This window comes from Balaenoptera physalus (genome assembly GCF_965194825.1).
Source record: "Balaenoptera physalus genome assembly, chromosome: 1".
Classification (NCBI taxonomy): Eukaryota; Metazoa; Chordata; class Mammalia; order Artiodactyla; family Balaenopteridae; genus Balaenoptera; species Balaenoptera physalus.
Genome location: NC_138882.1, coordinates 159924606 through 159941388, shown reverse-complemented (window position 1 = coordinate 159941388; position 16783 = coordinate 159924606). Strand labels below are relative to the sequence as shown.

Sequence of the window (16783 nt, the reverse complement as noted above, 5' to 3'; positions counted from 1 at the left end):
GCCCCTTGGGAAAATCTCTACTGTGTATGAATCTAAATGTCTGCTTTCTGCATGCCCACAGCCAGGCAGCTGAGCTTTGCTAAAGGAAAGCCACACGACTGAACAGAGAGGTTCCACTGTGAATTAATGTCACCAACATCAACTGGACCCTCACCACTGCCTAGAAATCCGACTATACTTCTCAAGTAAGCTCATATTGCTATTCTTTACTAAAACTACAGCAATCCTTTTCCACTTTCTGCAAACCTTCCCAGCCCTCCCCTATTAGTTATCAGCAAATGACTGATCTACTTCACAGAGAAAAACAAAAGCCTCGTATGGGAACTACTACTTGTCATCACCAAATGCACAAGCCTACCTGCATCTGTCTGCATCCATCTTCCTCTCCTTACCCCATAATGACAGAAGAGGGGACCGTCCTCCTGAAGACAGCCAGTGTCAAGAACCTGAGTTTTCCATACCATCTCCTGTCACCTTCTCAGAGACCGCTCTCACTCCTATATTTCGACACTTCCTTGTCTAATATACAAACAAGCACGTATATCTTTCACCTTAAAACACAAAACCTGCCTCAACTACACAGCTGCCCCACCACAGCCCTTACCCTTTCTCTCTCCTTCAAAACCACATTTCTGAAAAAGTTTAAATTTCTCTGTCTCCTCATTTACTCCCCAATTCACTCCAACTTGGCTCCTATCCCTATCATGCCATCAAGAGGTTTTACCAGAGTCACCAAGGTCCCTGAGCCCAGGTCTGGCACTCATATTTCAGTCTTTACGTTATGTGGCTCCCTCTGAGCAGACCAGTCCTTTTCTTTGGAAGACACTCTTGGTGTCTATGGCATCACACTCTCCTGGTCTACCTCTTCTTCTACCATTTTTTTTTACCCTCTCTTTTTTACTGTTTACTCTCTTGAGCACAGAGTCAGGCAAAACTAAATTTAAGTTCTAGCTCTGCCATGTACCAAAGTAAGACACTGAGCAAATTTCATCATCACTCTGTGCCTCAGTTTTCTCAACCTTAAAATGCAAAAAATAATAGTAACTACTGTGCAGGCTGTGAAGATTAGATAATGCATTAGATAATGAGTGCAGTGTCTGGCACAGCACTGTCCAATGCAAACATAACGTGAGCCACATAAGCAATTTATGAATTGAATGCCCAGCTCAAGTAAAAAAGAAACAGTTGAAATTAATTTTAAGAATATGTTTTATTTAATTTGGTATATCCAAAGATTACCATCTCAATAGGGACTCAGTATAAAAAAATTATTAATGAGGTATTTTGTATTTTTTCATATTAAGTGTGTAATTTACACTTACGACACATCTCAATTGAGATGCTAAATCTTCATCAGAGATACCTTATCTGTATTGAGACTTTAAACAATTAACAGTTGAAAATGCAGATTTACCAATCCAGTGTGTTCTAAATATACTGAAAAGTTCTTCTTGTAAGTTTCTAACTTACATTTAAATTAATTAAAATTAAATAAATTTAGAATTTGTTCGTCAGTCATATCAGCTACATTTCAAGCACTCTATTGCTACAGGTGGCTAGTGGCAACTATATTGGACACAACAGGTCTAGCACACTAAATGCAATCATTAAATAAGAAATATTACTATTACTACTAGTGACCACTCCTCCTCCTTCTCTAGTTCTGACTCTTCCTCCTCTATGTATCAAACATTGGTGTTTCCCAGTGTTCTGTCCTAGGCTCTCTTTTCTTCTCATCTTATTCACTCCATTCCCATGGCTTCAATTATCATTCACATACCAATAATGCCCCCTAATCTGTATCTCTTATCCTGACCTTATCCCTGAGCCCCAGACCTATATATTCAAATACGTTCTCAACAGCTTCACAAGAATGTCTCAAAGGCATCTAAACTCAACATGTCCCACACTGAATTCACCTTCTCTTCCAATCCCCAAACTTCTCCTCCTTCTATTATCTCAGTAAATGCATTCCAACTCTCCCAGTTGCTCACATCATAAACCTTGGGAGTCATGATGGTCTCCGCCTTCATCCTCAACCCTCACAGCCAATCAGTCACCATTTCCCATCTATTGTACAGTCAATTCTGCTGTAACACTCATTTTGAAAGAGCAAATTTGTTTCAGTGCAACTGAAGTATTAGGGAACGATTTAGCATAACGCACATTGTGCATTTGTGTGAGACTTTGTCCTTAAGCAATACAAGATAAACACAGGAAGTTACACCCAGCTGAACAGAGCTGTGTACGAATAAACAAAATGACACATGCGCACACCTCAAACATATACCAGCTACCTGGATCACCACATGTGCTACAAGCCACAACCATCTGATTACAATCTCTGATTTCAGAGAATTCTCTTTCCGCCACTTTACAATAACTCACAAGCTACAACCCTTCTCATGCCCATTTCCACAAGCAAACTTCAAGTTTTTTTCAAGGTAAAATGCCATATTTATCGTAGCATTTATGTATTTCTTAACCATTTAATACATGTAAAATCATGCCACCCATAATTTTTATTTTATTAGATTCCCAACTTTTCTTATGTGTCGCTGATGAAGTTTCTGAGTACTGTGCACCTAACCCCATTTTTATTGCACAACTTTCCATAGCACGGTGATCTGGGGGGAGGTATATGTTGCATCACAGCAGACTGCCTGTACCATTTAACACTCCAGATTCAGTCCATTTCTCTGCATTTCCACTGCTAACAATTTAATCCCAGTAGCTATCATCTTTCACTTGGAATGGTCCAATTCTCTGGTTCTCAACCAGGGACGGTACCTCCCCACTCCCGCACCATCCAGGCCACCGGAAAAGTATGTGTCTGTCGAGGGGGAGGTGGCATTTTTAGTTGTCACAGTGACTTGGAGAGGTGCACTACTGGCTTCAATGAACAGGGACTGGGGATGCTGCGAGTTCAGTGATGTTGCCCATGTGATGATGTGCCCTATCCCAACACGCCAACTATAGCCCCATTAAGAAAAACCAGTACTGGTCCCCTATATCTACTCCTAGCTCTCTCTACACTGCAGCCAGAGAGATTTTTTTCAAAATGCAAATCAGATGATGCTCTCCTATGTTCAATACCTTTTAATTGCTTCCCCTCACCCTAAGGATAAAGATCAAAATCTAAAGTCTGGTCTACAGAGTCCCCTCCAGTTTCATCTTATGTCAGCCTTCTCTCTTCCCCACTTTCACTGTGCTTCAGGTAGTCATTCATTCAACAAATAATGATTAAACATCTACTGTGTGCCAGGAACTATCCAAAGTAATGAAGACAGAAGAGTAAACAGAAGAGACAAAAGTTCTTTGGCCCTCATGGAACTTACATTCTAGTTTCATGAAGCTGCCAGGCTTCTCTTCACCCCAGGGCCTTGCCACGTGTGGTTCTCTGCTTAGCCAATTCCTGCTCATCCCCCAGGTCTCAGCTTAGACTCCCTTCCTCCCACCACCCCACTAAGTCAGGTCCCCTTGTGATGTGATTCCATGACGCTGAACTTTTTAGTGTTATAACACAATTGAAATTGTTTGTTTAACATTCATCTCTTCTGTTATATCCCCAGGGCCCAGCACAGTACCTGGAACACACAAGGCGCTCAAAAATATTTTGCTTATTGATGCAGATGTGTATGTTTATATATGTGCATGTGCCCTTACATTTTATGAATATGTATATATAAACACATTCATGTCTGTGTATATTTTCAGATGTTTCTGCAGGTGAATATGTGTATACACATGTATGCAAGTATGGATACATACATACAATTTTGGGTATGCTCGCTTGAGTGTATTCATTCACATGAGTACACGTGTATATTTGTGTGTGTGTGTGTGTGTGTGTGTACTCTTCTGGCCCCTCAGTGACAGCTCTGACCTCCTGGAGGCCACTGGAAGCAGGGCCCCAAGTCCTCTCTAGGCTGACAGTTCAATAAGAGTATAGATCATTCAATGACATTCCAAATGTCAGCAAACACCGGCTTTCTCCTCTCTGCTACAGGGAAAGTAGGTGGAGACAGGCGACGTGGAAACCTGGCCCTAGAAAAGTTGTCCTTCCCTGACGCAGCCCACACCGCCTCTGGACAGGGGAGGGCAGCTGAAAGATAACATTCTGCCTCTTCTCAGACTGGAGGCCTTAGTCAGTCAGTGCAGACTGTGACCTCAGTCCTAGGTGCTCACTCAGCACGTCTAGGCGGCCAAGCAGACCAGGACACTCCCCATTCTTTTCATGGGGCAAAGCCCTGCTGGGGGGTTGAGGAGAGGAGAGGAAGGGAAGGGGGTAGGACAAAGTAAGATCAAGGATGGGAGAGGAGTCTGCAGACAGCCAGGGCCTGGGTCCCACCTGGGGACAGAAGGCAGGAGTGAGGCTTTTACATGGTACTCCCACAACCCTGGCAATGGCCTCTCCGGCTTAGCTTTCATCATTGCTCTTTTTAAGGGTGCAGGAATCTTTGTGTAACTTGCACTAAGTCACGCAGCATAAAGATCAGAAAGATTGCCATGTGCCTGGACCTCTGGGGCCCTGCAGCCTCCCTGTCTTGCATGGCTGCTGGCAAGGACTGGAGTTCGGTCATCTTTCCTGCTGGGCCCTTAAGCACAGCTGGAACACGATGTGGCTGTAGGGCAGAGAGGAAGGGGTGAGACCCCTGGTTTTTCTTAGACCTGCTCAGTCGACCTCCCAAGAGGCGATGACGGAGTCCTCAGTTTCCCCTGGTACCCACTCTCCGCTCCATGGCTCAGCACAGTCTGGCAGACACGCAAGCTGAGCAGGCTCGGCAGCAGCCTCCACTGCCAGCAGCACCCAGGTAGTCCCGAGTAGCAATGTTATCACACGGCTCGGCTGCTTTCCCGCCTCTCTGCCAAGGAAGCTAGAGGCAGGGAGTCATCCACACACCAAAAAGTCTAGTGAACTTCACAGAGCAATTGTTCATGGTCAGCGCCTGCCTCGCTTGGTGGGGCCTTCACATTGCATTTGCCGAGGCCAGCAAGCAGCCTCAGATGCACTCTGACAGCTGGCACGCCGTCTTCCAGGAGCACAGGCCTGGCCACACCCGCACGCGTAGCCCTGCCAAGGCCCGCGTGAGAGGGCCTCTCTGGAGCCAGCTCTCAGAGATCAGCCAGCCAGCCAGCAATTGTTCACTGAGCACACACTCTGCACCTAGCCTTGATCTGGCCACCGGGGACACAGAGAGGAGCCAGACTCAGTCTTTGTGCTTCGGATGGACACGTCTGCAAGGAAACACATGGACTCAGTTTCAACCCTCAAAGATCACTGATATCCAGAGTGTCAAGGAGCCTCAAGGCAAGAGTTCGACTGCAAAGCTTCTCAGTGGAGATGAGACCTGAGCTGAATCGTCAAGGAGAGGGAATAAGCCCAGTGAAGATGACTGGGGGCGCTTCAGAGGGAAGGCCATAGGCCATAGGCCAAGGCCTGAAGGCAGGACAGAGCCTGGCCTCCTCAGCCAAAGCTGGGAGGTAGTAAGCAGCTGTTGTTCAGCTGCAAGGGAGATCATCGGGAGAAGTGGGGAGGGGTCAAAGCACAGACAAGCCAGAGGGCAAAGGACCCGTACACCAGGGAAAAGCAAAGGAGTTCACAAACACTGTCACAGAGAGTGGCCACCCTGAGACGTATGGAACAAAGTCCAAGGTCATTGTCTTCCATTGCTCCTCCAAATGCTCACTTAGCTCCAGCCCTCACACACACCAAAAGCATGCTGCTCCCCCTGCCCCGAAGCCCCCTCTCCTCCTCAGATCCAAATCCCACCTCCCTTGAATGCCCAGTTCAAGACCCAAATCCCCACGATACCAACCTGAGCCTCCAACGACCTCTCCCTTCTCTGGGCCCCCCGGGAGCCACTACTCTGACCTCTGGTATGTTCTCCCTTTTCTGAGCTTCCTGGGAGTCACTGAACGGCATGGGGTTCCTGTGGCTGCCCCAGGTCGGTTGCCCTTACATCACAGGGATTAATAGGAGTCAGTCTCCCTAGTGGCCTGGGCCTCCTAGAGCCAGGATCCTATCAGAGCAGGGGTCTGCGGAGTCTATTCCTGCACCTCCCTTCTTGTGCTTACCTAGGAAGGACAGCACATACTAGGAAAGTACAGTTTTCTGGGTGATTCATTCTCTGCCAGGCCCACTTTCCTAGCTACACCGGGTCCCTCCTGGCTCACAGCCTCAGCGCCCACTCCCCAGGTGCTTAGTGCTACATGAGTGCCAGTCTCTTCCCCCATGCTCAAAGGGAAGTGGGCTCTAGTGTCCACAGCCCTTCTCACATGAGCAAGCTCGGCTGGGGCTAGACAGGACCAAAGCCCGCCTGAACCAACTCTGCCTCCCAACCCGAAGGAGATACCAGGGCCAGTCAGGAGGCTCAGAGGCCACACTCATGATCACTCATGATACTTTCCCAGAGGCTCAGCTAGGACCACCTCCCTCCCAGAGGCAATGCAGCTCAGCCCAGAGGTGGAGCACCAAGCAAGAACCTGGAAACTGCCCTTAATCGGGACTTCTCTGCACATCTGGGTTAACACCAAGGAGGGCAGTGTCAAACTCCACCCAGCAGCCTGGTCCCCCAAGCAGCTCCCCACTCCCAGAAATAACCACAACTTTCCAGCACACATTAGCTAGGGAAGGGTATTAAGGAAAGAGAAGAAAAGAAAAGAGATGAGAACAACAAGATGAAAACAGCAATGAGAAAAGAAAGCAAGAGAGGGGGGTGGTCTGAGGCAAAGGAGAACCAGAGGAAGCATGGAGCGGGACTCAGACACAGTACCTTTTTCAGATTAATCCACTGCTTGAAGTAATCTGCCACTGGCAAGCCCAAGTACTGGCACTGGCCCGGGAGCCTGCAGAAAGGGAGGAGAGAACAAGTTGAGCACCCATGTCCCAGGTACGGAGTCTTAAAACAGGAAACCCAATAGAGTCTATAAGAAAAAGTGACCTCAAAGGCTAACCCACTAGCCATGGGTCCTACCCCACCCAAGAAAGGCACCCCACCTCCAGCGCTCTGGACACTGGGCTCCAGATGCAGCCCTCAGATCCAACTGTGAGAACCTGGAGACTCTATTCAAAACGATATCAGCCGCACTGCTTTCTGATGGCCTACAACACACTAAGTGTCTTACTTACATTCTCATGTTAATTCAGAGAGATGCTGTGAGGTGGGTAGATCTGTATATATTATAGATGAGGAAAAGATTCAGAGGGGTTACCTAAGATTCCACAGGTAAAACATGATAGTGCCAAGAACTGAACCCAGGTCTGTCTCACTCCAAAGCCTATGTTCTTTCCAATGCACCAGGATGTTGTCGTCATCTTGTTACACAGAGAGGCAGAGATGTAAGACAGGAGGAGAGAGAGGAAGAGCATGTGATTTAGAGATAGTTGGGCAGGGGCTTCGGCTCACATTTAAGTCTCAAGCAATAGGCTTTCTGTGATAGAGAAGAGACCATACAGAGGGCTAAAAAGAAGTCAGAATCTAAACCAAGAACCTGTTCTTGTTTTTTCTTTAAATTATAATTTATAAATTATCTCCCCTTCCAGCTGATGATGCCATTTCGCCCACACAAATCCATTCAGCCAAACACTTACTGATGTTTGACAATAACCGTCAGTCACTTAGGCCTCAAAAAGTAAGACTTAACTCCTGCACATAAGGGGCTCACAGTTTGTTCAATGGAATGGATAATAAAAGAAATAGATAAAAAGCCTTAAGTTGGGACTTCCCTGGTGGCACAGTGGTTAAGAATCCGCCTGCCAATGCAGGGGACACAGGTTCGAGCCCTGGTCCGGGAAGATCCCACATGCCGCAGAGCAGCTAAACCCATGTGCCACAACTACTGAGTCTGCGCTCTACAGCCCGTGAGCCACAACTACTGAAGCCTGCGCGCCTTGAGCCCGTGCTCCGCAACAAGAGAAGCCACCGCAGTGAGAAGCCCGTGCACCATAACGAAGAGTAGCCCCCGCTCGCCACAACCAGAGAAAGCCCACGCGCAGCAACGAAGACCCAAGGCAGCCAAAAATAAATAAACTTTAAAAAAAGCCTTAAGTTGCAGTATTGGGGTACATGGAAGGATGGTGGAAGATACTAGAAATATCAGCTGGGGAAGATCATGGAGTTTTCTTGCTAAGAGGAGCTTGGCCACAGGCAATAGAGAGCCTCAGAAGAGTTGTGATTTACAAAGATTGTTCTGGGGGCAACAAAAACAATACACTAAAAAAGCCGAGTAGTAGCCAGGAGACTAGACAGTAGCCGAAGAGACAGCGAGCCAGCGAGCCAGCAACAGAAAAAGATATAAAGGAAGCCTTGGTGACCGAATGGGACGTGGGGCCCAATGAGAGAAAGCAGTAGAACCCAATTCAGAGGTGTGTGGCTTGGCTCGCTTCATGCTACTCACTGAGACAGATACAAAGACAAAGTTAGGGGCGCAGAGAGCATATCTAATAGATGAAGCGGACCAGCATTTAGTCAATTTCATTATTGTTTTTAAATTTTCTTCATACAGTGTCTCCCTAAACCAGGGTACACTGCTCCCACTGCCTCGCCCCTACCTCCCCACCGGATGAAGGCATGAGTTTGGGAATGTAGTTTTAGATATACACCTGACGTGTGCTAAGCGCTCAACATCTGTTGAGTCTGAGATGCCTAGGAGACATTTGGCAGTGGGGACGATGTCTAAGAGGCAGATGGATATCCAGTTTTAAAGACAGGTCGGGACTGGAGATATAAATTGCTAAGTCGTTAATGTAATTTAAGTAAAATTAAAGCCATGAGAGTAGACGAGATCACCTGGGAAGAGTGTGGAATGAGATGAGCAGAGGGCCCAGGCTAATGTCTCATAAGTTTTGTTGAGCTAAAATGAAACCAGGCCACCCCTACCAGACCATCACCACAGACAAGGAACTCACTACTACACACAGCAGTCGGCTCTAATTTTAGACTCCTTCAATTCTCAGAACATCCTTCCTTAATACTAAACTAAAATCTGTCCCTTGTAACTTCTACCCATGAGTCTGAGAAACGTCTTTAGAAACTACAGAGAATGAGACTTCTATCTCTTCTTTGCAGAACCCTCCCAAGATCTGAGAGCCTAGGGAGCTTCCTCAGAGTTCCCTTCTCCAGGTCGCACAGCCTCAGCTCCTTCGAGAATTCTGTAGGAGATAATGTACCATGAGTCGGGACTCACCCAACCCACCGCCATGTCCAGAGGGCAAGGCTCCTGGACCTTTTTCAGGGTATCAGATAGCCAAGGTCACACATGCTCTTTGGACCCCACTTCACATCACCTGTGGTCAACCTAAATGATGATGAAAGCAGGTTTACCCTTTCTGGAATATTTATAACTGATTTTTGAGCTTAAAAAGCAGGTCATTAGTGTCAAATGCCAGAGTGGTCAAGCAAGATGGAGCTGAGAAAAACCCAATGAATTTGGCATCGGTGGGCTGGTGGGGACAGAAGGCAGCAGGTGATGTGTTGAAGAGTGAGAAGAGATAAGAAAGTGGAGATCACAAGCACAAACTCCTTTTTTAAGAGGCTTGGCAAAAAGAATCCAGTCGAAATGACTTGTTTCTACCCTAGAAAGTGTTAGGGCAGTCAGCCTTCCATCCATTACTCTTCAATTATTTGACAGACACTAGTTGGAAGTCAGTGCCCATGTTTCAGGTGGTAGAGTTAAGGATTTACTTTTCTAAGACCTGAGACACCTTTCCAAGGGAAGGTTCCTCTCAACACCCAGGTGGCACAGTGACACTAACTACAATCAATTTCCTGGGAGGGAAATTCTGGCTGAGGCCAAGATGATGAAGGGGTAACCAGGTAGGATGTCCCCATGTGGGAACCAAGGACCAAGGTTATAAGGAAATGAGGCAAGATTTTGAAAGATGAAAGGTAGCTTTAGGAACTAGAATGTGGTTGCCTAAGAAGCAGAACTGTAATGTCTGGATAATTTTCTTATTCCCTTCAATTTTTCTTTCATGTTCCTTATCCTTGGTATTTGTGAAATGCTTGCTCAGGTCAGCTATTTTTGAAAAATCATATTAAGACCTGTGAGTGAAGGGGGCCACCAGAAGCAGCAGAATCTACAAAGGAGCAGGTTAGGGGACTGGCCAGCAAAAGGCAAGGGTCCTGGGTCACCTATCATACCCTCTCTTAGCCAAGCCCAGCACCCTCTGATTCTTTTAGTTGACACAGGCCAGGAGTGCTTTTGGCTGGCTGGTCCTGGGAGAGGGAAGGGCTCCCTCTTCAGCAGGATTTCAAAGGCAGATGTCAGCTGTAGGCTTCTCTACCCAGGTAGGAAGTGTCTAGCTCAGTAGGATCCTGCCTGTTTCTCTTGGTGGAGGACCTATACCAGAGTGGTCACACTGAGGACAGACTAGACAGATTGTCAGGCTGGAGACTCAGCTTCAGATACGGCTCAGCAGCATCCAGAGTGCTGCCTGGGCCCCCTGGCTGACTGAAACAGAGGGAGGCACGACCATCATTCTCACTCGGGGCCCTGGTCACTTGCAGGTACACATGCTGTTTGCAGACTCACAGGCATTCAGGTTGTTGAGTCCTCCAGCTAATGGGAGGTCCTAGCTATGTGACTTCAAGACACAAGCAGTACAGTTATAGCAGGACCCAGGCCCATCTTCACAAGAGACACAGAGCCATATGCCAGAACTTGAACTCCCAGGTGCCTCGTGGGAAGACAGCTACACATTTCTATGACAGAACCTTAGCCCAGCTTAGAGAGCACCAACAGAAACCCTGTGAGGAAGGTAGGTTAGAGTAGTTGTCACCCCTTCATAAAAGAGGAAACTGATGCCCAGAGAAGAAAAAGGATTTGCTTAATCAGACAACAAGCCAAGGGCAGAACTAGAAATGGGATCTAAGTCTTCTGACTACACAAGGCATCAATCATATAGATGCAGTCTTTGCAGTCCCTGGGAAGGCAAGGTCTGGGGCTTTAGAGGGGCAGGCAGCATGGTGGTCAGTGCTCAAGGTCACACCTGGGTCCACGGTTCTTAGGAGCCTAAGGCTAGGGTCAGTGGGTACCAGTGGGTACATGGTTCCACCAATTTGGAAAAGAAAAAGGCAAAAGTCACCTTGGCACAAAGGGCCTGAATGCTGTGAGTTCCTACCAGATACTGATCCCAGGAAAAGAGCCACTGGCAGTGGGCCCTGGACTAGCCTACGGGCATGAACGTGCAGGCAGGTTTATGGTGCCCAGGTCTCCAGGCAGCTGGGATCACTGGGCACAGAGCTCCTCAACTGCCCAAGCATCATCTGGCCATGCTTATTACTGCTGCCCAGTGAAATTTTATGCACCAAGTCCACAGGTGTGATTTCCCCTTCTTTATGAGCGTCCGAATGACATCACTGATGGCCAATAGAAAAGAGCCAATTATGTCCAGGCCGTAAAAAGGAATGGGATTTTTTTTCAACCAAATCAAAACTTCCTTCAGCTTCGTGAATGCAAGGGGCCCTCTTTAAGGAAGCCCCACCACCACCACCAACCCCAGTCCTGCCTGTGGGCTCTAAACCAAGGGATATGATTGCTTTCCAAATACTATGGGGCCTAGGGCCAGAGAGGGGCTCTGCCTTTGGCATTTACCATGTGGCCCTGCTCTTATCACACTGGCCCCTTAGGGTCATCAGAACCCACTGTGAAACCCTCTTGCTGATGCTTGACTGGCTCCCTGCTGCTCCATCCAGAGGGGCGTTAGAAAAGATATTACTCCTGCTAAATAACAAAAAGAAAGCAAAGAAAGCCCTCTCCTACTTAGAAAGAAGAGAACAGTATGGGAGGAATAGGGGTGTAAGAAACAGGCCCCCGCCCATACAGCACAGAGCAAAAGGAGCCCCTCATCCAGCCCTACCACCTGCAGCCCAGCACTTGGGCTAGGTCCAGACAGCCCTGATGGCAAACAGGTGTGACCAGCTCAGCGCCAGCCAAGGCAGGGGACTAGCTCATTAAGGGAACGTCACCCTTGCTAATGGGTATGGGCGGGACGAAGCCACTGTTAGCAAGAGCTCAGCTTTGAAGACTGGGTGAAGCAGAGCTGGGGGACCCTGCTAGAACTACTAGGCTTGAGTCGATGGGGCCAGCAGCATCCATGGAGGTCTGACAAACAGACTGGCAGACACCAAGAGCCAGGACCAGCAGGAGAGCAGGCACCCGTTCTGGCAGAGGTCATGGACACTCTTCCTTCTGTGCTTTTTTCTCTGCAAGTCTTAGCGACAACTCTAAATTGCGGAGATGCAGGTCACTCTCAAGCCCTTAAAGAGGAGAAAGTCAGCTGAATCGGAGGCCATATTTGATCCCTCTCTGCCTCTCTGGAAAAGCTGTGGGACCCAGATCTCGGAGTGATGTAGGCTGTCAGTCCTGGTACTCAAAAGCACGTACTGCTCACCTGCAAGGGCCAACTATTTTGTCCCATCTGATATGCAGAAAATGGGGAGTGTTGAGGTGCAGAGGCAAAGAGCAGGGAGAAAGGCCCTGTCTTCTTCAAAGTCACCTTGGAGCACGGAGGCATGGAAGGCCCAACCTGGGGAAGACGGAAGCAGCAGACCCAGCCGACCAGGCAGATGGGAGCTCCTGCCGAGGGGTCACCTATGAGGGGGGTTGGACTTGTTTCCATGAGGGGCTCCACACTTGCTCATTCTGATACAAACCTTCCCAAAGAATGCTGTCACTGGCTGTCCTGCATCTCAGAACCACCACATCTCCTAGGCTTGTCTCCAACTCCCAGGGCTGAGCCTCAGGAAAGGTCCCCTTCCCCTGGGTCCCAGTCTGGGAGTCCTACTAGTCAGAGCCTCCCCAGTCAGCATGACGTGATTCTGCATCCAGCTCCGGCAGGCTACCCCAGCCGAGGCAGCACTTAGCTGGGGACGCAGCTCTTTGTCTCTCCTATTTCCGTTCCCCTACCCAGAGGAGATAAACAGACCCTGGGTGATAAACGGCCCGCCTTTCACGATCACTTTTCCTCAAGTTGAGGAGAGTAGCTGGTGATGGATGGGCTGGAATTTGGTTATCAGGAAGGGCTGTCAGCCAGAGGTGCCTATCTCCTCCCCCACTACGCAGGGCATCATTACGCTGTGGCATCGAGGTAAAATATGAGCAAGGGGAGGGAAGGAAGGAAGAGGGGAAGGCTGGGCTTCTACGCGGAGCCAACTGAGCTACAATGAGAGCAGGCACGGGGCTGGGACGTTAGTTATCTGCCTGTGACACCTTTTATCTCTGCACAAATTGGTCCTTCCACCCCCACTGCATCCTCTTATACAAACACAGGCAGGCACAATGTGTCACCACTGCAATCGCGTAGCAATTTAACCCGAATTAGTGAGGGGGTCAAACAAGGAAATAGGGGTTTCTCATTTCAACAGGTTCCTTAGTCTCTGCTCTGAACCACCACACTATGGGGAGGAGGGTGGAGAGAGGCAGACTCATAATTGAATTCACTCACTTGGCCACTGCTGATGTATAAAAAATTAATGCTCAAGTCTCATACTTATCAAAGCCAGTCAGTTTCCATCTCACCTGCAAGACGCACCATGGCAGGAGATACAGCCTGGTTGCCCCCGGCGGGCCGAACGCTCAGTGCTTTCCACCAGGGCAGGGCTGGCAAGGACAGGAAGGGAGAGAAAGGCACTGCCCTGCACCAGCAACCCCTACTAGAAGCCTACAGGATAGTGTGTAGGGTGTGGGGGAAGGATGAGGGCAATGGGGGTTACAGGAGGTGAGCACATCAAAGATAATCCTGGACAGTTCAAGAATACACTTCAGTCTACAGAGAGAAAAGGCATTCTGGCTCCACCCTCCACCAGGAGATGGCCAGTAACCCCTCTCTGTCCCACAGACACACACACACAGACACAGCTGTGCTGAAACTGAGGAAGCCAATGGGAGCACCGACAGCACTGACAAGGCTAAAAGAGCAGGGAGTGGAGGAGTCAGGTCTGTTCCCAAATCACTTCCCCCATGCAGGCCCTGGAGCTAGAAGAGCCCCTGATGGGGGTGGGGGGAAGGAGAGCACAGTAGAAGCCCCACCAGGCACATGGCTCTGCCGCACTAAGAGACAACCTGGTCAAGTGAACATGTGTCCTTGGGCAAGTTACATCACCTCCATGCCCTGCTCTGTGAAGGTTAAACGAGCCGGCCAAGGGAAACATATTTTATAAATAAGCACTTATAGAAGGGATTCTGGCTGTAAGGAGGTCAGCTGAGACCAAACCTGCCTTTGCAGATGCTTCCAGGCCACCTGCATTGAGAAGACAGTGCCTTGGTCAGGAAAAGGATTCTAGAGAAGTTTCCTGGGGATGACAGAGTAGGGAGGTCCCAGAACCATTCAACAGTTGCCAAAATGAATTCCAAGAAGCTTGGGGGCGAGGGGAGGAGCTGTGGATAGAGAAGCACCTTGGTACTCACTCTCCAAATCCAAAAAATCAGCACGCAAATAGGAGGGAACAAAAGCCAAGGCCCCAGTCTGAGACACAAAGTGGGAGAACTTTCTACCTGAATTGATACCACGGGTATCACTGAGACCCAGGACCCTCAAGGAGTAGAGGCCAATCAAACCTGATTCCTATACTCAGGGAGCCTTCAGGACTACCTAGAAGATAACCACAGCATGAACTATAATGATCGCTCTAGGAGAGAGTACAGCAAAAGGGTCACCTCATTCCTGGGGATGGGAGGGCAATGCTGAGGAGCACTTACAGAGACTGAGCTTCAATCCCCTTTGCTATCTCACACACACATACACACACACAAACACACACACACACACACACACACTCTCTCTCTCTCTCTCTCCCTCTCTCTCTCTCTCCCTCCCTCCCTCTCTCTGTCCCTGCACTCTCCTCCTGCCCACAGCCTTGGGAGAACGCACTGCCGACTTCTCAGCCCACTTTGCCCCCACACTTGCCCCTATCCTCTGGGACGGCTGCAGGTTACAATTCCAACCACCGGCTTCAGAAAGATGATACACTTGCTGGAGCCTGCAAAGGGTCAGGAGAGAGTACTGTTTGAAATACCAGCGTGACAGCTGGCTCCTTGTCTGTCTCTTCCTCCCCCATCCCCCTCCCCAAACTTGTCATGGTACAAGAAGTCTATAAGCAGCCCATCAGCTTTAAATATCAGTGTGCGTGAAGCAGGAACACGAGAGCGAGAGAGCGGGAAGCAGACAGCGAGCGCCTCTGTCGCCACTGCCTGTCAGGGAACACTAATGAATTTCACCACCAGCAGCCATGCCTCAGACGGGGTGAGGTGGGGGTGGGGAGTTTTCTAGGGAGAACACTCACAGTATTAAAACATCTCTTCCCAAAGCCCTGTTAATAAATGTCACTGCAGAGCCAAGAACTACGCCCCGCCACTAGGACTCAAGGCAAGGGAGGGGTTGGGACGAGCCCTGAGGTCCTCTCAAACAGGAAGGGGAGTGCAAGTATGAGGCTGGAGGGAGCCAGCTGAGCCCCCCAATTAAGAGGGTGACCACTATCACCCGTGCTCATCTCATAATGAGATGAGCCTTGGGATGCTTGGTTGAGAGGACAAGGAGGACAAGAAGGAAAGGCCTTGTGCTGGGAGAGAGTACCAGCGGTACCGCCCCAGCCAGACTCACTCCCCGCCCCACTTCCCATCAACTTCAGCCAGCTCACTACACTTGAGGCCCCAGGTACCAGGGGCTCCAGGCCATCTTTCCAGATCTAGGGGAGGTGGGGTGAGGAAACTCAGGCACCAGTCCCAACAGGAAGCTACTTCCCCAACAGACGTCGGAAGCCAGAGCTTATTATACTCTCCATTTCACAGATGAGGAAATGGAGGTTGAAAGTGGTAATGTGACTTTCCCAAGGCCCTACAACTAGTAGGTAGTGGAGCCAGGACTCAAACCCAGGTCTCTTTCAATCCTAAAGGTCCTGTTCTTTCCACAATACCACACAGCTTCTCTGAGGAGGGGCTGACCACCTCACTGGCTCCTGTGTGTCCTCTATTGCCAGGCCCTGCCCTGCCCCTCCACCCCCTCCCACTGGTACACATGCACCTCCGGCCTGGCATGGGCCACAGCTGCCATGTAGCACAGGGCTGGGCCTCAGGCCAGGGTGAACCCAGCCTGGCAGAGAAAGCCCTGGGCCTAAGCCAGGCCGTCACCCGGGCGTCTCCACAGCCCAGAGGGCATGGCTGCAGGCACAAGCCTTCCCTCGGGTGCTCTCCGCACAGCTCTGATCAGCATGTCTGATCTGGCGGCGACCTGCTGTGCAGGGGGCAAATGACATTTAATTTCCTCTTGGTTTCCCTATGGTACAGACGAAAGGCCGTCACCTGCGTCTGGGTCTGGCAGCACAGCTGGAGGTGTTCCCAGACATGCTGCTCTGGAGAGTTCCCAAACAGAAACCAGAACACAAGCGGGTGCAGAGGCACGCCCCGTAGGCCAAGCTTCCCGTACTCCCAGAGAAAACCAACCTCAAATCCCCATCGGCAAGCAGATGCTTGAAGCCTCCAAAAGGCACCGTATATGTACAGAGCACCTCCCTGCTCCACCGCTTTGTGGCCCACCTGCCACCTATCTCTACTCCCATTTCTCCCACACGGAGCCCACAGAAATAACCACACAAAGCACACAAGAGCCACAAACACCCTGGGGAACAGTCTAACATGCACCTCCCCAGTGCCACAAAATCAAATACTGTGTATCTCGCCAGCCCCTCTCTGGTGAAACAATAAGACAAGCGCCTCTTCGGAGTCCCTCCCGCTGCAATTCTTCCAGGGAAAGGGCACAGTGCCCCACCTGTTGTGGCTGTGA

General features: G+C 49.5%; 1 protein-coding gene across 15 annotated transcripts in view; it reads right to left on the bottom strand.

The window, feature by feature from the left end:
* ERI3 (ERI1 exoribonuclease family member 3) overlaps window positions 1–16783 on the bottom strand; it is a 128164-nt gene that overhangs the window by 54174 nt on the left and 57207 nt on the right. For 13 of the 15 annotated variants that reach the window (XM_082455690.1, XM_082455693.1, XM_082455697.1 and 10 more), the window contains one exon: window positions 6777–6849. The exons of the other annotated variants lie outside the window; for them this stretch is intronic. In XM_082455690.1, the coding sequence (XP_082311816.1) occupies window positions 6777–6849 (73 nt within the window). The remainder of the gene's footprint in view (window positions 1–6776; window positions 6850–16783) is intronic. 15 annotated transcript variants of the gene reach the window in all.